Source organism: Nothobranchius furzeri, chromosome 2 (genome assembly GCF_043380555.1).
Source record: "Nothobranchius furzeri strain GRZ-AD chromosome 2, NfurGRZ-RIMD1, whole genome shotgun sequence".
NCBI lineage: Eukaryota > Metazoa > Chordata > Actinopteri > Cyprinodontiformes > Nothobranchiidae > Nothobranchius > Nothobranchius furzeri.
The window spans coordinates 73565795-73589184 of NC_091742.1; the positions used below are offsets into that span (position 1 = coordinate 73565795).

Consider the following 23390-nt stretch of genomic DNA (forward strand, 5'->3'; position numbering starts at 1 on the left):
ACGAGGTGAAAAGAAAACGAGTGAGAGACGGAGAACAGAGAGACGTGGAGTTAAGTGAGGTGATACAGGCTGATGTGGGAAACAGATGTAAGCCGTATCCAGCCATCAGGTAGCTGCCAGTGTTTGTTCAGCGTAACCCAATCAGACATTTCCTGTCTGAGCTGTCATCCATCGGCAAGGCCTCCCGCCGGCGTGGGAAGAGGTGGAGTGTAGTACGTGGAAGGTTCAGTGATGACACAGAACCCTGTTAATGAATCACAACCCAGGCCCAGAGGCTTCCCAGTTAGACCCTCTGCTGCTCAAATCCTGAGTTGACCAAGTTTTCATCACTTCCATTGGTCGCCATTGGAGGATAAAAACACTCTGGGTGAATCAGGTTCATTCATTACCTTAGAAGAAACCCAGACTGATTTAAAAGTCTTTTATTATACCTTTTCCACCAAGCCATCGGCTCTAATACGCATTACCATGGTAACAACAGACCTCTTGGATCAGAAAATAGCCTTCATAGATGTGAATGGAAGTTCCTCAAAGCATGATTGATAAAATAAACGTAACTAATGTTCATTCAAGTTACAGGAGCACAAGCATAACAGTGTTCATTTTGACAAGAAACGTTAGCATTTTGACTAAAATTGGCTTTAATTTCAGTCAAGCTTTAGTCGTCTAAACTGTTTTAAATTTAGTCTTATTTTAGTCGACTAAAAATATGTTTTTCTCCTGATGCAATAATTTTCAACTTCTATAAAGGAAAAGTTAGCTCCACCTACTTGAAACTGTAAGCTGTATAAAAATTCACATTTCACACAGAGAACACCAAATGCTGATGATATCGGCTGTAGCAGCACAACAAAAATCATTAAACAACTAGATGCATAGATTTGCACGTTCGTTTCAGCTGCAGGAGCAAACTACACCTTGTGCCCTGACCCGCCCCCGCTCGCTACTACCACTGTAATGGAAACCCCGCATGTGTACTCGCCAAGCAAATACTTTTCAGATCGTCACATCTGCTTTTCCTCCCAGTCGTGGACATTTTCTCCTTTTAGACATAAATAGTTCAATTGTTACCATCGTAAACATCAATATATGATCCATTTACATAGTTTGGTAAAAAGTTTATTTTTTTACCTATAAAAGGAAGTGATGCCACCGACACCGGCGAGATACCAGCTGAAACATGTCAGGGAAAAAAAAAAGATTTTTTACTCAACTGTGTAAAAAAAGAGCAAAAAAAAAAAAAAAAAAAAGGACAACGAAGATAAACACAGAATGAACGTACAAAAGAGTATCAATAAATGATGTCTGTGGTTATTGATAGCTTGTTCAAACAGCGGCCGGCTCCAGACTCTGATTGGGTCTTTTCTCATCAAGTCTTCTCTGTTCAGTTTGCTGATTGGTTCTTTTTTCTGTTCTCCCATATTTTTCATTTTCTGATGGGATTTTTGTTACTATCAATTTTTATTGTCGATTCTTATTCGTCATTGAAAGTTTTGATCCATATTAGTCTTGATTTAGTTTTTATAGAAGTATAAATTTTAGTTTCTGTTTCGTTTGCAAAAATATATTCGTCACGTCAAAAAATGTATTTTGTCCACAAAATTAACACTGACACATTATTCATTTAAAAAAGCACAAATATTAGTTGTTGTATTTTTTTCACATCTTCAATAAAACAAAGTGAAGAACAACCAGTTATGTTCAGTTTCCAGGTCTAAGGAAATTCTCCGGTATATGAGAGCCAAAGCAAGACTCTTGTCTTAGAGAGTCTTTAACCAGGGCTCTAGTCTTTGAGGAACAAATCCTGACCAGGGGCCTCATTTATCAAGATTGCTTACACACAAAACGGGGTCGGAAAACTGCGTAAGCAACTTTCCACGCAAACTTTGGGATTATTGAAAGAAAACTTGACGGAAAAATGTGCGCAACTTTAAGTAGACTAAGGACCTGGCTTACACCCAGTTTGGACATGGAGAGCACCTGCAGTGCTGCTGCTGAGAAGGATACAATTATGCAATCCTGCAGCATTATCACTTGTACCGCTTCGTTTTCACACAGAACAAGATCCCCCACACGAGCGCGTACACACACATGCACGCACACTCACACACACGCGCTCACGCACGCACACACACACACACACACACACACACACACACACACACACACACACACACAGCCTGAAGCGCAGAATACGGAATGCAGAATATCAGCAGGGGGCAGATTGAGACAGAATGTCATGCGTCTGTGACAGTGTGTGTCCTGTCACTGTGACCCGATTAATCATGCGCCCTGGCTTCTTGGACAAGGGAGATCTGTTTGGCTGACTGGTTAGCACACGTGATTTTTACCCGGGAGTCTGGGGATCGACTTCCAGTTGGACCATTTTTTTTATATCTGCCACAGATCTCTCTGAAGAATTCACAGCATTGACGGCTTCAGCCGTGGATTTTCTCTTATTTGTTTTGCAAAAGCACTTCCTTTCATTTCTCCACCTCACCCACAGGTACCTCAATTTCTGCTTCTGTGAAATTGAGCTTCCTTGATCTGCCTTGATCTACGGTCGCCATCGTCATTGGCGGAGCGCTGCAACAGCTGGCTTATGTATATGCATGAGATCCTCAAGGCACTTTGCATTGAATATTTATGGCAGTAAGTGGGCGTGGTGAGGGCGGGATGTGGCTAAAAAGCAGCTGAGAACCTTTCTAGATAGTTTCTGATTCATGAAACGGAGATTGCGTGCAGCTGTGCGTACTCCATGTTTGATAGATCACAAACTTACTTGGCGTGAGTACATTTTTTTTTTTTTTTTGCTGAGCTTAAGTACGGTTTTAGTAAGGATTCTACACAATGTTTGATAAATGAGACCCCAGGTCTTGTGTCCTTAGGGTCAAGGGCTGAGGAAGTCTCAAGTCTTTGAGGGATGAGTCAAAAACTTCAGACCTTCTACAAGGGACTGAGTGAGACTTGATCCTGCTCAGTCTGTTGCAGTTGTGTCCTTGGGCAAGACACTTATGTTTCCTGCTGGTGGTGGTCGACGGGGCCGGTGGAATTCTTGCTTCTGTCAGTGCGTCCCTAGGCAGTTGTGGCTAACTTGTAGCTCATTGCCACCAGCGTGTGAATGTGAGTGTAAGTGGGTGGATGCCTGAATGTGTTGTGAAGCTTCTTGGGGCCCTATACAAATACAGGCCATTTACCATTTAAAAATACATAATGAAAAAAACATTCATTTAAAAAAAGATTTATAAGAAATATTTGTGATTTTTTTGTGACTTACAATGGGATCGAACCTAACTTTACATTATTTTTTGTTTCTAAACTCTATATTTGAAATAATGTACACATTATGGGAGAACTGGATTATTAAAATGATGAAACATCAGATAAAAGAGATTTTTTTTTCATTTTCCAGGGATCTTTTGGGCCTCCTGGTATTCCAGGTGTTGATGGACTTAAGGTGAGAACACCCTGAATAATATTAAAACACTATAAATGATATGAATGGTTCCAATGCTTCTCTTAGTGTAAATTAGCTATACATTATGTTTGGTTCATTTAAATTAGTTGTACGCTTTCTTTTAAAATAGGTGTAGCTTTTCTCAAAAATGTCTGCATATGAAGTTCTGATAACTAATTTCCAAACGCACCTGATAGCGTTTTATCTCTTTCCTTCATCCTCCCTGGTTGCGAGTAATGTACTACTATATTAGAAACATTCTTGTTTTCAACCATTATTACATGTCGGAGAATCCCCCTGGGCTGCATCATCTTCAAGTCTTTACCGCTGAAGTCTGCTCCTTTCTTCAGTTCCCTCTCAAGACAAATAAAAGAGACAGTTCAGGTGTTTTTACACAAATAAAAATAGGAAAAGGTTGTTTTATTTAAGTCCAGAACAAGGATTGGTTCATGTGACAAGAACGATTGAGAAGATAATTCCAAAGGCGCCGTCAGTCTGAACTCCAGTGTGAATTCATAAAGAAATAAGAAAAGAAGCGTGCAGCTATAATAAGAACCAGAGGATAGAAGCAGCGTCTCAGTGTGAAAAACCCCATACTAGCTCAGGGAACAGCTTTCATTACAGACTCGTGAAAGGAGTACGGCTTGCCAGTACCCATGAAATAGAACTCCGGTGCTTTTCAATCCTGTTATAAAACAGCCTGTTATGGTATGTAAGTCTCGCTCATGCAGAAAGTTGAACTCTGTGCCGGTTAAAGCAGCCAGCAGTGGCAGGTTGACTGTCAGATAGCACAATGATGTGGAGGGAGGATGATCAGTAACACAAACCTTATCAGTTCAGGAGGTTTTAATCAGAGTTGAACATCACTGTGGCTAAATGGCGTCACCATTATGCCAATGACTCCCATATGTAGGCTGATGAATGATACAGAGGCCAGACATTCATGAAGTTTCATCATTAGTGTGGGAGAAGGATAGTTCACACACGGACCACGAGAACCCTAACCTTCTCAACCCTAGCCTAAGAATAGCATCAACAATAGCTTTTATTGTATTCTTAATATTGTTATTTATCACCATGACATAAAAAGCCCCATGAGCCTCCCTGGTAAGGTTTACTCAGGAGTCCGTAGGATAGTTGAACCTCGGATCCAGGAGGAGCAATAGGCCTGTTTCCACTATCTGAACTTCCAGGGAATTTTACCAGAAACTCCCGACATGCTCATGTCTCCATTCACCAGGCCGTCTGAACGGGCCTTTTTCCAGGGCATTTTCAGGAACTGTTGAAGTACCTGATCAGGGGTAGTTACTCTCAAAGGAGGTTGCTGAGCGGAACTTTTGGTCAATTGATGCTGATTGGTTGTAACTCAGTAGGAGGTCAGCAGATGTCATCCAAACAACCAGTGTTTGTAAAATTAGAAGAGTTGCCTGTGAAGCAGAACGGAAGCACAATCAAACAAGCATTGTTTGCACTGCTTTAAAATCCGCATTATTAAACTCCCAACAATGAAAACTACAGAGGAAATCCACCTACAGTGACATAATTATGGGGCTGTGATGTCTCACAGAGCTCCATGAAAATAACACTTCTGGTCATTGAACACCACATTTTATATCACACAGCAGCTCTCCGTCTTCTGAAAGGATTACATTGCTGTACTTCAACAGAATAAAACTTTTAATGTTACCGTGAATGCTTTTTGGCACTGATCAGTGACATCACTCATTGGTGAAGTAGTTACGATACGCTGACCTCAGTGCATAGTCCTGAGAGGACTGAACAAACCCGGGACATTGTATCTCCTGGTCAAATGTCCCCCTCCCAGATTACCCTGAAGTTTGACAAAGGAAACACTCCCAATGTGGTCTTAGCTGTGGAACACTGGACCAGCTTTATACCCTTAGGGGGTTCGTGGAGGGTGCGTGGGAGTTCACCCAACCAATCCACGTGTTTTGTGGATTTGGAGAAGACGTTTAACCGCGTCCCTCGGGGGGCCCTGGGGGGGGGGGGGGGGGGGGGGGAGTATAGGGTACCAGGCCCTCTGATATGGGTTGTTAGGTGACTGTATGACTGGTGTCAGAGCTTGGTCCGCATTGCAGTAGGTCGGGCTCATTACCGGTGAGAGTTGGACTCTGCCAAGGTTGCCCTTCATCAACAGTTCTGTTCATAACTTTTATGGACAGGTTTTCTAGGCACAACCAAGGTGCTGAAGGCATCTATTTTGGTGGCCTAAGGATCAGGCCTCTGCTTTTTGCAGATGATGTGGTCCTGTTGGCTTCATCAGAATGTGAACTCCGGCTCTCACTGGAGCGGTTCGCAGCTGACTGTGAAGCAGCTGGGATGAGAATCGGTTCCTTTAAATCCAAGACCATGGTCTTGAGTTGGAAAAGGGTAGAATGCCTTCTCCAGGTCAGGGATGAGGTCCTGTATGGAGCTTGAGATTGATAGGGAGATTGGCACTGCAGATTGGTGTCTGCAGTATTGCAGATGCTGTGCTGATCTGTTGTGGTGAAAAGCGAGCTGAGCTGGAAAATCTACATTCCTACCCTCATCCATGGTTACGAGCTTTGGGTAGTGACTGAAAGAATGAGATCACGGATCCAAGCGGCTGAAATTAGTTTTCTCTGCAGGGTGGCTGGGCTCTCCCTTAGAGATTGGGTGAGAAGCTTGGTGATCCGGGAGGGGCTTGGCATATACCCGCTTCTCCTCAACATCAAGAAGAGCCAATTGAGGTGGCTCGAGTATCTAGTTAGGATGTATCAAAGAGGCCTCTCTGGTGAGGTTTTCCGGGCATGTCGCTCTGGGAGGAGATCCAAGGGAACACCCAGGAAACGCTAAAGGGACTATGTTTCTTGGCAGGCCAGGGAACACCTTGGGATTTCCTTGTAAGAGCTTGCCCAAGCCGCTGGTGAGAGGGAAGTCTGGACTTTTCTTGTTAAGCTACTGCCCCGTAACCCAACCCCAGTTACAATAACAGAGCATACAATAAATATCTTTGTATCAAAATCTAGGTCATTTTTAGGGATATTTGTCAACCATTGAGTTCAGTAGGGCTGTATTGACCACAAAATCGAATGCAATTAAATGCACGAGTTATACCACAGATTATAAATTTACCAACATCGTATTTTTCATGTTTCAAATTAAGTCAAAGGCACCACCTTTCTGGAGATGGGTTTATTATTGTGAAGAGTCAAACATATTGAATCCTATAATATAATTTCCAACAAAATAGGAGCTGGAACGAGCTGCCTATAAATGTAAAACAGGCAGGCTCCCTTTCTGTGTTTAAATCTTGCCTGAAGACTCACCTTTTACATTTGGCCTTCCATTGATGTGGTTGGTTTTTACTGCGCCTCTTACAAGATTTGCTGCAAACTGTATTTTTCCTTTTTGATACATGTTTTTTACTGTCCAACACTTTGGTACACGTTGTTTTTATTGGTGCTTTATAAATAAACTCGATTTGGAATATCGTTTCAGATTTTATCATTGAAATGGTCTTTTTCCTATCACATGGTATTGTATTGTTCGGTAGCATATGTCATTTATACGTCGTATAAAATTGTAGTGTTTTATCCATCGACATATATACTGGACAATTCATGTCTATAGGCTCCAATTATAAGTTTTTGTGCCAAAATGGGAGGTGGCCACCACCACCATTTTGACCGTGTCACAGGTTCCGTCACGCCCAGACAATTCCATAAAAGGAAAAGAGGTGGAGCTGAGGGTGGGGCTGTAAGGCTGGGATCAAATGACGACACCCATCGAATTGAAGCAATGTAGCTACAAGCTAACCCAAAGCTAACGCGGAGGTGGGAGCTATGCTAACAGAGGTAGCTACCTAGCTACAACCGGAGTTAACTGTGCACAACACCGGAGCTTCTGAGTCAGAGATCCGCCAGGCTGACCGCTGGGGAGAACCAGATGGAACACAGAGGTCTCCCGAGAGCTCCACAAGCCGGCAGCCCCACAGCAGACAGGCGCCGCTGCGATCAGAGATGCGTCGAGTTGCCGCTGAGGGGAGGGAGACCATACCGATAGTCGGAACCCAGCTCCACCAACATGTAATATTTCAACCCATTTTCAAAAATGCAGCGTTATGTTAAATGCACTGGGTTTTGCCCTATTAAATTTGTGTCATGGTTAAACAGTACATGTTAAAATCTAAGCTCAGCTAGTGCAAGAGCGGCAGTGACCTAAAATCATCGACATAAATACATAAATATAATTTTACTTACTGAAAAAAAGGAAGTGGAGACTCCTCGGACACTATTAGTGCAATTAACAGCACAGCAAGTCATTTTGTCCAACAATTGCACAAATAATGGTCAAAAAAGAACGCACAAACGCTACAACTAATGGTCTAAGTTGAGAGACTGAAAATCGCGGAACAGTTTTAAGGCTAGGCCGAGGCTCAGGCTGAGGCCTTTCCACAGAGCTAGCTCTGTGGTCACGTGGTTTGGATGCTCATTAATTATACAGAATTTTAGGCACTTAATATACTTAAACAGAAGAGTGACAAAAACATTCACCCCCTCAGAGTTGTCATGAGTGTAAACTAGATCTATTAAACCTAAAACATGTTTTGGTACCAGGCTGTAAACATGTTTATTTCTGCTGTGAAATTGGTATTTTTAACATGGTTGTCAGTGATTTGCTCACTTCTGACACCAGCCCCCCAGCGGATGAGGGTGGAACTGCAATTTTTGTCACTTCCTGTTTTGCTTCATGTCCAGACCCAAATTATGGGAGCTTGGTTTTATCTCACATAGTATAGTACAATATTAATATTATATTTCATGTTTTATCATTGGAATGAATACGTTTATTTTTGAACACATAAGGAAACACATCAATTACATAATATATATCCACAAATTTCCAAAATCCTTCTTACTAAATGATGGACTCTTCCAGACAAAAACACAACTACAAAAAATAAAAGGCAAAGGAAAAACTATGGAAAAAGAAAAACAATATAAATTTCTCCAAGTTAAGAACAGGAGAAGGAAGAAGCTAACTTAAAAGTACCTTCCCTTTTTATGTAACAAGTGTTCACTTCGCTATTATTACTCATTCAAAGACCTCTCATTTCTTCAGATGAGTGTTCTGTTTTTAACATCAGTCATTTTAATGATTAAAAAAACTAAAAAAAAGTCACATAACATCAGATTTTCTATTGTATCATATCAGAAAAGTAATCATAGGCATATTTTTCATCTCAGCTAAATTAATCAGCTTCATCTGGTTTGAGTTATCTGTCCAGTTTGAGATGCAGCATCTTCTCAAAACATAGTGATGTGGTAGGTTTGCACAGGTCAGAAGGTTCATTGTTTCTGCCAACAGATGTCCTGAGGACAGAGGTTGGTTTCTCTCCTCAAAACTAAGAGAGAGAGCTGGTATTCACTGCATTGACTTTCTTTTCGTTTTTTACTCATTTACAGATGCAAATGAGAGACAATATGGCTTAATCAGCTTTTTGCATTGCTTTAAACATTCTAAATGGTGTTTTTTTTTAAGAATTTCAAACATTTAAATATTTTATTTGGTTTATGGTTATGGTTATGGTTATGGTTATTTTGGTTTATTGTTGGTTTTTATTTGTAGTATGTTATTTTAAGGCTTTGGGACCTTAACCCTAAAGCTAAAACTGAGTTTGTGCAATTTTATTACTAAATCAACTCTAGTTAATACATTTTTAATAATTGTGACTGAGCTGGTTGAACACTTGAAAAACAAACTTTTTTTTTTTAGCTCTAGAGCTGTACACTCAAAAAAGTATTCTTGGCCCGATAGTAAAACAACAGCTAAAACTCTTGTATAAGCTTTGAATAAAGTGTGTGAAATCACAATTATTACTTATCAAAACGGTTAAAGTAAAATCAAATGTACCAAGTGTAAACCTAAACTAAGCATTTTTAGTTTATGTAATCCCGTTTTGGTCATTTTTAATGAATTACCTAGGAAGCAGCAAATTCTCTGTCGTTTGGACTTAATTTGGACCAAAGAAGACCAATAAATAAACTGCACATGCACCCCTCATACACATGCCACCTCTTTAACACAGGGCAAAGCTTCACCTTTAAACTGTTCATTTTATGCTTGAGGATTTTACAATTCTGCTTCACAGTAAACATTATATCAAAGATCCCATGGGTGTTATATACAAAAACTAGACTTTTATTGGAGCTGAATGTTCTCTTCATCCTGAACAAACAAACAAATATGTATTTGTTTTAATTTCCTGATTATAAGCATTGAATCAAGTTGCTGTAAGATCACACTGAATTCAGCCATTATTTGTATGTTGTGCTGTCAATAGGGGGATATGGGCATCCCAGGAATAGACGGTATCCCCGGGTCCAAGGTCTGGTGCACACATTTCATGTGTGCTTTTAATTCTATGAATTCACCCTGATCACCATTTTTGAGTTTAGTTTAAAGCCATTTCACTGTTTTTGGTGTTTTTTGTTCGTAATAAGCTTTTGATGTCTCCAGCTTTGCCCCGTATGACCATTTTCCCTTCATTTATTTTTCTTTTTCTTTAAATGTTCATACATACTTTGTCCTTCCCAAGCATGAAGCCATGATTATATAAAAAATGTTAGAAATATGTCTCCTTTAAATCAAAAGTTGAACAGTATTTGTTGCAGTGATTTACTTCAATTAAATATACTTAAAAAAAGCTGACGTGTGTGTGGGTGTGACTGCAGTAAAAGAAGCCGTAACGAGAGCGTTTCTGTAATCTGACATGAGTTTAACCCTCCAGATATAATCTAAGCCAGTATTTCTGCAGCCCAGCCCACCTCCACCAGACATGTCCAGCTTTTTAATCCTCTGCTCTCTTTTTTCTTGTGTTTCCACAGGGTGACAAGGGAGATCAGGGTGAAAAGGTAAAGTAATAACTCATACCTACAGCCGTAACGCTTATAGCATTCCAACATTTGTTAGAATAGCCCCAACACCAGGGCACATCCAACTTATTTTGCCTTCAAAGTCAACTCCCACTGAAGAACTGCCCATCAGTGATCGAATGAGTCATAAAACTGCACCCAGTTTCTCCAAGCAATGACCTCCACGCTTCCCAAAAAATGAATGTGACCTCCCAGTGGAGCTTTATTCTCTCCATTCCTTAACTCTAATGGCGCCCAACTAGTTCTCTTTGGAGTGGGAGGTGTGAACCAAGTCGACGAAGAAGGAACTGATGATTCATCGTGCTTCATCGACCACAAAACTGGCCTTTGGGCTGTTGTTTTGAGTCGAATCAGACATGTTCTCTCTATCGCCAGCATACCTGCTACACTGTAATAACATGGCTCTGTGGAAACAATCTGGTAGCGGTGCAGCTCACACGTTGTGGACGTGCTGCGGAGAATTAGCAGGGTGCGAATAACAGCTCGATGTGCAGTTACTGAAATTGCACCCAGCAGATCCTAATGATGCAAGAGCATGCCGTTTGAAAAGTCATGAGCATAAGTCAGTGGTCTGAGAAGGTTTCAGTTTGTGTTAAACCCAGTGTCCAGGCATCACTTTTATAGTTACTGGAGAGCAAACGCTGCCACCCCTGTTTTTATGACTCCATAAAAATCTGTTTTATCTTCTTTTCTTGCCTGGCCTTTTTATGTTTGACCCATCTCAAAGCCCTGGTGCTCCTTTCTGAGACAGCATTAGTTTGGATTAACGTAAATCTGTAAGGAAAGCCAGCAGAATATAATTTTAGTTGATTTCCAGACATTTCCTTCCTAGAGAGTCCGAACCTCCAAACTGTGAGTGGTTCTTTTGAAGTAAAGCCAGCTTTATCGATGTAAAGTGTAGCTTTTGCCTTTATCCTCCAGGAAACGAGCCAGCACATTCAGGAAGTAAAATTGTTATGACCCTAACTTCATAAAGGTAGTCGTTTTAGCTTCCAGTAGATAGAGTCCAACTCTTACAGTAATCCCATTTAGTTAAACTCTTTTTGTATTACTTTACACCAGGGCCTGAGCTTTAGTTTATTACCATGGACCTCCCTTGTTGCATGATTTGTGATCTAATTTTAGGAGAGAACCATGTGGGTCTATAGAAAGTTAAAGAATCAATTTATTGCCAGACAGCATTAAAGCTTGGTCCAAGTACTAAAAGGTTTTATTTTGAAGGAAGCCAGGTGTGTCACCATAGTCTGTTGTTTTTGGCTTTAATTAGAAACCAAGTACCCAACAGGCAAGCGTAAATGTTAGCCTTCTGGGTAATATACAAGTACTAGGCGTGTTGAAGGTTTGATTTTTCCCAAATAATATAATGCTTGAAGTTCAGAGTTTGTTTTGATGCATAATCTGTTAGTAATACGCATTTCTGCAGAAAATTTAATGAGAATAGTACTTTTTTATTTTTATTGCAAGATATTTTGTGTCTCAACCAAGGAACTCTCTCAACTCTTCTCAAAGAAAATCCCTTTACCATTTGTCACAACAAACTGGATTCTGCTGATGTCTCTAAGTTTTCTACAGCCAAATATTAAAGATCAACTTAACTGAAAACCCATTTTTAAATTATTATTTCTGATTATAATCAGTTACTCTTGAGTTTTTCATGCAGGCTGAACATGAAAATGGTCTCCTTCACCTATCTCCTGAATTAGCTTCTGATAGAAAATAGACAGTGAAACTCTAGGATTAGAAAATCCTGACATATCTATGTCACGCTGTCACTTAACATTCATGGACTCACCCGCTTTGACTCGCGACGGGTAAGGTTGTTGTTGGTTTAGCGTCCAGGAAACAGCAGAGAACGTCTCAGCTAGTAGAAGCTAACTATTAGCACTATCAGCACCACCACACAGCAGAACTTCTTCAGGCTTGTGTTATTTGTGGAGATAAAACATCAGTGTCACAGACTCCAAATCCTGCCGTCTGATGTGGTTCATTTCTGTTTCCTGAAACAGGAACTCCTGAACTTTTTTTTCCTGGGAGCGTGACTTATACTAGAGATCACTGCAAATGTATAAAGTTATTTTTTAATTTTAGAGTGCACTTACTTTTTCACATTGGATCAGGGTGGTTAGAATAGCTTTTTAAAACTACCTTTTGTATTTACTCAGGCTTTCTTTGGCATTCTTAAAACGAGTTTGCTGATCTGAAACATGTAGTTATAATATGTAAGGAGGAAAGTAGTTTAATGAAAAGCAGGATCGGGCCAGTTAAATGGTATCGTTAGTCATCTGGCTACGTCACAAATCGAGCTAGAAACAGCAGCGACATTAAAATAAATTCTTCAGCCAAGACAGAAAGGCTGTGAACTTAGTTATTTGTGCTGCAGCTGTTGGCACCGAGGGCTTGGGACCTCCACAGTACCCCACGTAGAGCATTACATCACCTGAATTCAGCGTGACCTGAAACACATGCGATGAGTCAGCGAGCAAAGATAAAGGACCATTGCATGCTAACGTACATTAATACTACCTAATTTTGGCTGCAACATACAGTACCCTGCTTTGCCTCCAACCATCCGTTACAGTATTTAACATGGCAGCCGGTCACAGAGAGAAAACCTGTCCTGCTGCGATCCTGCTGAATCAATCATGTCCATTCCTGCCTTTAAAAGATTGAAAACGAGTACTTCTGATTTCATCGCAGGGCGACATGGGTGAGGACGGACCGAAAGGTGACATGGGGGAGAAGGTATGCAAACTATTTCATTTTTTCTCTGTGTTTATGTCTTTGAACCTGCTCAGAAAAACAGTAGATGGTCTGGCTTTGGCCAAAAAACATTACTCAGTGTTAATGTTAGCCATCTGAGATCGGCGACTACCATCAGAGGCAGCTGAGGTCATGTACCATCCGCAATCATACTGGTACTTGTGTTTTGCTGGAACTTAATTTCAATGCAACACTGATGTTAAACAAGAAGAAGAAGAAGAAGGGGAACATTTATCATCAAGACAGCTTGTCAAACTAAAACCCATTTTCAACGAAAGGCAGAACAGCGCTTTGCTAAGTAGATGTATGTTTCTGTTCAGAAAACTTTTGTTTCCAGTCTTATACAACTGCTGACATCACGTTAAGAGGTATTATGCTTTCTATCCAAAACTCTTCGCCTTTACTGTTATTATGCTAAAGCAGCGTACGTAAAAACCGGCTGCAGCCTTAATTGTAATTTACGAGCTCACAAGATAACGTGGACTTCTTTACACGTCAAACTTGTTTGGGAGCGCCTCAGAAAACTGCCATTGATTTGGGCGAACCATTATGCAAAAATGTTGATTCAGCTTCTTACATTTCTGGGAAAAGAATAAAGATTCTTCCCAGATTGCCACGAAAGTGATAACACAATTGCTGATCCAAGGCAGCCAACCCCTGAATACTTTGATGTATTATGCACCGGAGATGCTGCCTTTTCCTCAGAATACTGTTAGATATGAAAACAAAATGTAATTCATAGAGCGGCAGCTGAAAGTGGAAGCAGTGTACTCAAAATGTCACAGCCAATTTATTGCTGTTCAGCGAAGAACAACTTTGATAACCTCTCACTTTATGGGTGCTGTGGTTTTTTAAAGGCTGCCGATGTCGGCAGCCAAGAAGGACACAATTCGAGGGAAACAGATGCGAGATATCTTCTGTGGAAAATGAATGAACAAAAGGGAAAGGTGGGCACCGGGCAATAAAACTTTGCAGCTCAAGCAACACTTTGATCTGTTGTACCTTGGTGTAATAAAAAAAGGGGGAAAGTGATGGTACCTCTAGCCTTTTAGACACTTTTTCTTTTTTTAAGCTCATTCATGGATTAAAGTGAAAAGAGAAGAAAGTTAAAAAGTTAAAACTCGAGAGCCAGATGAATGATTACCTCATCTAACGTTGTCAGCATCAGGTTAGACGAAAGTATGTGACATAAGGAACGAATAATTTCAATAAAGATACGTTCAGATGAGTTTAACACATGTCAGATTGATATTCCATGCCAGATGAGTAAATGTATGCTCGAGCAGGGCCCCTGTCATGAGACATTTGGTGTCTGATCAATGGCTCCTCCGTGATGTTATTGTTGTTTCACTGCTGGTGGAAGAAACCAGAGAGCAGACTGACACGAACAGGGGAGGAGGGCATCTCTGGTCTTCTGGACTGAGGATGCCAAAGTTAACAACACACGGCACGCAGAGCAGGAAAATGTGGTAACATTAGGGAAGAGGTGAGACAGAACTGAGCTTCGTTATGTTGAGCAGAGAGACCTCGGGGGCGTAGAGCGGGGAGGCAAATGAGAGTTTGGTTTAGTGCTGGGGTTGGGGGGGGGGGGGGGGGGTCTGTGGTTTGTGAAAGACGGATGAATGACAGAACTGGTCACTTAAATTTAAACTCACTTTCAGAAATGAGATTAAGTACCAGCATGGTGAAATGGGTTTGTTTTTAAACACTGATCTGGTGGATCATGAATGACCAACATAAAGGCTGTGTTCCATGTTCTAGGGCTAGCCCTGAACCGTGGTTCTTAATTGGAAGTCACAAGGGGTAATGTGATCTGAGTATACCAGTGAGCAATGGTCTCTACCAGGACTGTTGTTTGTCTCCGATCCTGCTATTTGTGTTCATAGAGAGGATCTCTTATGTAGACTTGGAGAGGCTAGGCAGAGGATTTGGATTCCCCTTGTTTCTGTGCAGGGTGCTTCCATAGTTACACTTTCTAATTGGCTACACGTCATATTCAATTGGCTGCACACTTGTGTGTCCTTGGACCACAGCACACACTGCAATATTGGACCAAGACAATCCAACATGTTGAATATCCTTGATTTGTGACTAGAAAAATCCCAGCGAGCATGCATAAGTAGACCTCATATGTGTATATATCAGCAAAGCATATAGATGCCAACAGGGTTGGTCAGTGGTTTCCATGGTGGCCCCACAGTGTTTGTCCACACAGATTTTAATGGGTTTTAATTAGGAGCGTAACAATATCCAAATCTCACGATACGATATTGTCGCAATATGAACCTCACGATACGATATTTATTGCGATATTGTGGGGAGGCTCACGATATTGTGCCTATGCTCACAATACTATGACTCACAACATAAAATACTTAGACTGGTCAATGCTACATTTGTCATTAACTTTATTATCATTATGGCATTTTGAACAACCTGAAAAGCCATAAAGTGCTAAATTCAAGTAACAGCTCAATATATACTTATAAAAGAAATGGCAGCACAGGTACGAATTTAACAGCCAAAATGAAGGCATTATTAAACAGCCCATTCAATAAATAAAAAGTACCCAGGCACTAAAATACCAAGCTGTGTGGGCTGCACGCACTCCCATTGGTGAATTGGACGATGACGCGGAAGCAAAGGATCATGGTCTATGTAGTTTACTTTGCAATTCTCCTGTGGAGCAGACTGAAAAGTGTTATTTTTACCTCAAGACGTACTGTACAATATCGTAACGAGACCACGACGATATTGTGGCCCTTTCACTACGGCAATATTGTAATATTGCCAATATTTTTACAGCTCTAATTTTAAAGGGTCTACATGGGTTTTCAGATGGTATGACCATATATAGACCCATGAAAGTGACAATGTGTAGTTTTTACCATTAATCTCTAGAAATATCCATCAAAGTGTTGTTGAAATTGGATTAAATGATGCCCAGTTGTTGAAAAATATTGGTGGCTTTGTAACAAATATCCATAAAATTCAGGTCTAAAATACATGGGAGCGGGTCTGAGTCTCTGGGTGACACCATATTAGACGCCATGTTTCCTTCTAAAGGAGCCCGTGAGGACAAAAGGCATTTGCTCATTTATCACAAGTGATTACAAAACTTTCACCATTCATACACACTATTGTTTTATACATTTACCTCTTGGCTCATTGCCAGTGGTGTAAGGGATTCTGACATACTTGCTATTTTGTTGGAGGTTGAACGATCTGACGATGTACTCGTTCAATAATTGAGCTCCCAGGGATTTTTGACTCTAATGGCCATCTGTCGGTATAGGTAAGTGCTGCCCCCTATCACCAAGGAAAATACACTCCATAACGTCAAAGTCCATGTGGGCATATCCCTGTGGGGCTACTACGGAAACCGCAGACAAACTCAAGGATCTGTGACACCACAGACATGTAAAACAAAGGGATGGGGCTCAGATGGATTGGGGGAAGTTGTGAGTTGACATGTGAAAGTGAACAAAGTCTTGAACCTTTTAGTTTTCTTTTTTTATATTTCTGCATCTTTACACCATTTTCCATAAACCTCTCTATGACTGATTAAAACCTCTTAATTAAACTTTTGAAACTGGTGATTTCATCATTTTAAAGTAATCACTACAAAGATATAATAATGCATTTTACTTTGGAATATATCTTGATTTCAGTGAACCCTTGCTGGTCTAAAACGGGTTCAGTTTAACTACAACAGAGGCCCAGGCAGCGCTAAACACTAAAAAGTCAAGATTGATTTCTTACTCTGTTTGTTTTGCTTGGTTTAGTTTGCTGGGTACATATACTGTAATTAAATCAACTGCTGCAGCGATGAGAAGAATAAAGCCAGAGCACGAAGAATAAACAGTGGCAAGCTGGTTTAACTGGGCTTAAAGACCGGGAGGAAAACAAATCCATCCCAACAAATCATTTCATGCACCGCTGTATGTGACCAATATCAAGGGTATCTAAGTCGTAACCTTTAAAGTCACTGGCATTAGTCTTGACATATACATTTAACGAAGCAGTAACGTTCATTTGAAGAGTTTTAAATTAGTTGTTGTGATTTTCCACCATGGTGACTGTTTCATATTCTCACCTGCTGTGTGATTTTCACAAGCCGTCATTGTTTTAAGTAAAGAGCTGCTTCCTGCTGCGTGTGCACATCAGTGTCTGGTCTCATTCAAAATAAATCATCGCCACAATTAAAAACTTTAGTTCTGAATCATTTACTCTCTAAGTATTTAACTAGGTGTGAAATTAACTCTGACTCATCTCGTTGGAAAAGTTTAAAGTCAAAGATTTTTTGGGAATAAATGAAGCCAATCAAAGCAAGCAGCCCCAAAGGTCCTAGTGGGATGGAGTTGGATGAAGATAGGAGGACCACATCATCCACATACAAGCAGAGATGAGATCCTCCTGCCAGTGATGCTGCAAGGTTTTCATGGGGCTCCAAGCGTCCAGCTCTCACCAGGAACAGGTCTGACTTATAGCAGCACGGACGAGACTCACTCTCTCCACAGAGACAGGATGGCCCATAACATTCACTCTGAGTGTCCCCCACAGTGCCCCTCACATTGGGAAACGGTGAAGAGCCTTCCCCACGAAACACACATGGACTGGTTGGACACACTCCCATGCTTCCTCCAGCACCCTATAAAGGGTAAAGAGTTGGACCACTGTTCCATGGCACTGACAGAAACCTCATCTTTCCTCCTCATTTCGAACTTCAACTATGGAGGAGACCCTTCTCTCCACCTGGGCTGCTAGATTGTGGCAAAAAGGATAATCACCAATATTTAGATTGAAATTGAGTTCTTCATTATTTAACAATTTTTTTTAACTAGCGTTGATGACAAAAATATATTGAACATTAACAGTGGTTTGTAAACATTGTTCCCAGATTTTTTTTTAAACTGAAACGATGGAAGTCAAATAAAGTTGAGTTTCGTCTTGAAAAACGTGCAAATACTGAAAACCAGAGTTGTGACCAAGTCAATGCTTTGCAAGTCACAAGTAAGTCACAAGTCTTTCCAGTCAAGTCTCGAGTCAAGTCCAAGTCAAAGACAACCAACTCCAAGTCGAGTCCAAGTGCTTAACTTTGAATTTTCAAGTCATAATCAAGTCATCTGTCCAACTTCAATTTAATGACAATGATAATAAATAAATTCCAGAAATAAAGCTTCTTAAAGCTTCGTTTATTTGCTCAAACAAGCAGGAAGTGCAACTGAAACTGATTATAAACAAAGTGCTGCTGCATTTAGCAGTACAAGATCAAGCCCAGAACGAAGAAAGATTTATGATTTCTGTCCATGTCATGCCACTTTTGTGCTAAAATATCAAATATGCTCAAGTCATCATCAAGTCAACAGATTCAAGTTGATTCAAGTTGCAAGTCATTGACGTTCAAGTCCGAGTCAAGTCATAAGTCTTTATAGATTTTATCAAGTCAACTCAGAAGTCATTAAAATAACGATTCAAGTCTGACTCGAGTCCAAGTCATGTGACTCAAGTCCACATCTCTGCTGATAACTAACACAAGACAATTACAGTGCAACTGCTTCCAATATAAAGTAAATAGAAACATGTAAGCATCTGCGTTGAACGTCCACCACTTGTTGTATAATAATTATGGAGTCCTGTCCTGCTGTGCTGTGTGAGTGTGTACAGTAGCGTGATGCCACCTGTAGCTTACATTATTATTTGGTTCACTGTATCTTGAATTTATTTTGCTTTTAAAACAACTGGTTTTGTGATTGGGTGAGATCAATCAAAAAAGGTTTATGATTGGTCAGTAGATTGGTAATGTGGTCATGCTGTTCATACATGCGCAGATCATTCCCATCTCTAAGGACGATCAAGGGTGCAGGCTGGATTTTTGGCTAACCTGCAAAGAAAATGGACAACAGAGTTGTACAGGAAGTAGCTAAGTGTCATTCGAAATGTTGCTATTTTTTTTTATAAATACGCTTTCTGTCATGAACCTTCCATGCCCTGACCTCCATGCACCATCATTCACCTCATCAGCCTTCATGCATCACACCTGGTCCCCTCATGCCACCGCTCAAGCCAAGCCTAGTTTCCCCAGCAACCACAGTCAACTCACCATCAACATCATCCAAACCACCTGTCTCTCATTTACTCCTCATCAGCTCCACCTGCATTGCTCCCTATAAGACTCTTGGTCCAGCACCATGCCAGTGCCAGATTATTGAACACTTATGCTAGTAAATCTTCCAGCCTTTTTACATCCTGCCTGTTCATAGCCTCCAGACCTCGTTTCCACGCCTGACCCTTGCCAAGAACTCTTCCTGCCACCACGACCCTTGCCTGTCTACTACCACGTCTCTAGCATGCTCCCTGTACCTGCTTTGTCCCGATCTGGCTTCGACCCACACCTGCCTTCGACTCTGCCCTTACCTGAGTATTACCCTGGTAACACCTCCTCATAGCTTCAGGCTAATAAAGACTGTTAATTGTGTTTGGTGTCTTCATGGGTCCTCCTAGTTCAGTTCTTGACACTTTCAAAGAAATGTTATTAAGGGGGTTTAAAATGTCATCAGAAAAAGCAAAAACTGCCTAAACTGGCAACACTGTGTGGGAGGTGTACCCAATTTGTAACTTGGAGCAGTGTGTGAACCAACCGGAGAGGAGGAGCAAGTAATCGGCTCATTCTGTTTGATTGTTGAAAACCCCAAAATGTAACGGAGATTAAAACTCAATTACTCAACCAACTTCACCCTCCAGGACCTTGGAATAGACTTTTCCAGGGAGGCTGAAGCAAGTGTGTGTGAAACACACCCTCTGGTCCCCTTTCCTAAAAATGGGGACCACCACCCCAATCTGCCACTCCACACACAATGTCTACCAAGACAGTCCCACATCTTATGAAGTGCTTCGAACGTTCATGCAACATATCAAGTCTGTTCTGCCCCCCTCCCTGGACCCCTTCCAGTTTGCATACCGGCCCAACCGCTCGACCGATGACGCCATCTCCACTGCACTCCACTCAGCACTCACACATCTGGACAAAGAAGACTCATGTCTGAATGCTGTTCATAGACTTTAGTTCAGCATTCAACACCATCATCCCCAAACAGCTTACTCAAAAACTGGTCCAGCTGGGTCTCAACACCTCACTGTGTAACTGGCTGTTGGACTTCCTCACTGGAAGACCACAAGCAGTACGGGTTGGCAGAAACACATCCAGCACCATCATTTTAAACACGGGGGCCCCTCAGGGATGTGTGCTGAGCCCCCTCCTCTTCACTTTGCTGACCCACGACTGTACACCATTACACAGCTCTAACCTCTTCATCAAGTTTGCGGATGACACAACAGTGGTGGGTCTCATAAGCCACAGGGATGAGACAGACTACAGGAACGAGGTGAGCCGCCTTACCACATGGTGTGCTGACAACAGCCTCTCTCTAAATGTGGAGAAGACCAAGGAGATTGTTATGGACTTCAGGAGAGCACACACTCAGCATGCTCCTCTGACCATCGACGGTGTGTCTGTGGAGAGAGTGAGCAGCACCAAGTTCCTGGGTGTGCACATTACAGAGGATGTCTCCTGGATGAACAACACCATAGCATTGGCTAGGAAATCACAGCAGTGTCTCTTCTTCCTCCGCAAACTAAGAAGAGCAAGAGCACCAGCCCCCATCGTGTACACTTTCTACAGAGGCACTATCGAGAGCATCCTGTCGTGCGGCATCACTGTGTGGTTCGGAGCCTGCAACGCATCCTGCCTTAAAACCCTCCAACATATAGTTAGAGCAGCAGAGAAGATCATTGGGGTCTCTCTCCCCTCCCTACCAGACATTTACAGCACCCGCCTCACAAAAAAGGCCCTTTGCATTGCGGCTGATCCCACTCACCCATTGCAAAGCCTCTTCGAGCTGCTGCCATCAGGGAGGAGACTGCGGAGTCTCAAGGCCAGGACCAACAGACTGAAGGACAGCTTTGTCCATCAGGCAGTTAGGAAGCTAAACTCCCTCCAGGCTCTCCCCCCTCTCCTCTCTTTCCCCCCAAAGTCTCTCTGAACTTGGTTACTTTTTTTATACTAAATGTTTATTTGCTATCTAGCGAGAGTTTGAGAGTAACGTATGTTCATTCTCTGTATGTCCTGTACATGTGGCAGAATTGACAATAAAACTGACTTTGACTTCGACATCTCATTTGCACATCCCTCTCCCAGACAAAAAGTAAGAAATGGCCTAATTTACCAAGCACCCAATGTGAGAGCTTCAGGCCATTATCTTTAAACGCCAGTACGCACCGACAGGTCTGGGTGGCTGTAACGAAGGGGTTGTGGTGACAGCCCGTCGTCTCACTCAGCCCTGCGGTTAAACCTCAAGCTGCAGCCTTGGCTTGGTAATTGGCCCAGAAGAGACTTTTCAACACTCTCTTGTGCCACACCTCACCTCTGCTACTCTACTGCTTTTTCCATCTCATACATTTGGAAGAGCTAAAACTATGATCACTTGGCTCTCGCGCTTGGTGTCAGATCTGTAGTGACAGAAATCCTTCTTGGGGTTTTCTCAATGGCAGCATGGGACTGAAGTGTTAATTGCCTGTGTAGCTTCCTCACACACTTCCCTCTACATGACGGGTGCTAGGTTTTGTGTAAAAGCTGCCTGCTCCCTCCTATTGATGCATTCATAAAAGTGTGATTGTTTTTTGTATGAAAGATAAACCACAACACGAAATCCATACTAAGGATGTGGCCATAAAGGTCGTGTGTAACATCGTGCTGAGGCTTTTGTTTGTTGTAAAACATAAATAAAGGAGAGCTTTCTTTCTTCACCCACTCAGATGCTGTACTTTCCATAAAAAGTAAGATAAATTCTGAAATTGTTTGTATAAAAATGTAATAAGTTATTAGAAAGAGGTAACGGCACCCTGAAGTGAGCCACAAAGGAAACAGTAAGGGTTTATTGTGGCAGAGGGAGAAAAAAAGAAAAAAGCTGCAATTAAACATTGACTTGTGTGCTATGCATCATAATGATTCCCATAAAAAGCTGAGGGTGAAATGCATTCCTTCAGTGACTTTTTAGCATGAGGCATGATGTGTAGTGAAAACCACAGAGTCTACACAAGAGAGCGATACCCAACGTCCTCCTCCCTGCTCCATTTTCCCACCAACTGCCCATAATTACGCTTATTGGCCCCTTATTTTATGTCTGCTGTTAGTGTATGCTGCAGTAGTGATGCGATGCATAGCAGAGCGCCTGGATAGCTTTGCTGGAAAAAGACGACATAAATAGTTCTTGTCTCCATCTCGTTCAATTCCTTACCTGAAGATGTTGGAGAAAAAAGGCTTTGAATGGTTGCAGTTTATCTTTCAAGCCTCGTTTACTGTGGATTATTTTCTATTACAGTGTAAGATTTCAGCCCTCGTGTCACCATCACTACACAGCTGTACTCTGACGTTGTAAAAACATTGAAAAAATCTTTCACAAATGCCGTACCAAACTCCTGTGAGAAGCTGCACTCAGCGTTTATTGTCTAAAATAACCAACAGTCATCCTTCTGATTGGATTTCCTCAGTTTCAGCCAACGAAATGCAGCTGTTGTGTAATTGTGTTCAGTATTGTTCAGTAAATTGGCTTTTTTTTTAATCATCTTTGTCTACCTTTGTAGTGATATATTTGTTGGGGGCGGGGTTGTTTGTCTCACAGAGTTTTTAAAGGGGCATATTAACACTTCCACTGTCCTATCAGGTGACCCCACCAGGACAGAGGGTGGTTAAACATGGTTGACAGTTTATCTCTTGGCAAGGGTGAAGTGGAGTAAAAAAATGAAATAAAAAAGCAGCTGGGGCCCATCAACATTGTGGGAGGGTTAAATACTTTTGTGCTGCCGTGTGTGTTCACTACCGCATCTATAAACACTTGAAAAATTAAAGTGTCCATCTGTTTTCTGGTAGTGTTTGGTTTCAGGAATTATTTGCATAAAACAAGCCGTTTCAAAAAGTCCCACATTGTAACATCATAATAAGGATAATTAGCATAGAAGTACCTGCAGACTAAATGAGCAGCAGCTCTTCTCTGAGAGACACCCCCCCCCCACCCCCCCACCCCACCCCCCCCATTCCCACACACACACACATATCTGAGCTCTTCATCTCATAGCAGCCAGTCAGGGGATGGAGGGCATGGCCAGCTATAGTTTGTTTTCTTAAAGTGACAGAACCCTGAAATGACTAATTCTGGCAGGTACTGAAAATGTCCTGTACAAAGTTACTGAAGTGT

The 23390-nt window shown here is 41.6% G+C and overlaps 1 protein-coding gene across 1 annotated transcript in view; it reads left to right on the forward strand.

Moving 5' to 3' along the window:
• LOC107377084 (collagen alpha-1(XXV) chain) overlaps positions 1-23390 on the forward strand; it is a 250212-nt gene that overhangs the window by 194896 nt on the left and 31926 nt on the right. Inside the window, exons 12-15 of the mRNA XM_070547918.1 lie at positions 3413-3457; positions 9786-9830; positions 10330-10356; positions 13075-13119. Of these exons, the coding sequence (XP_070404019.1) occupies positions 3413-3457; positions 9786-9830; positions 10330-10356; positions 13075-13119 (162 nt within the window). The remainder of the gene's footprint in view (positions 1-3412; positions 3458-9785; positions 9831-10329; positions 10357-13074; positions 13120-23390) is intronic.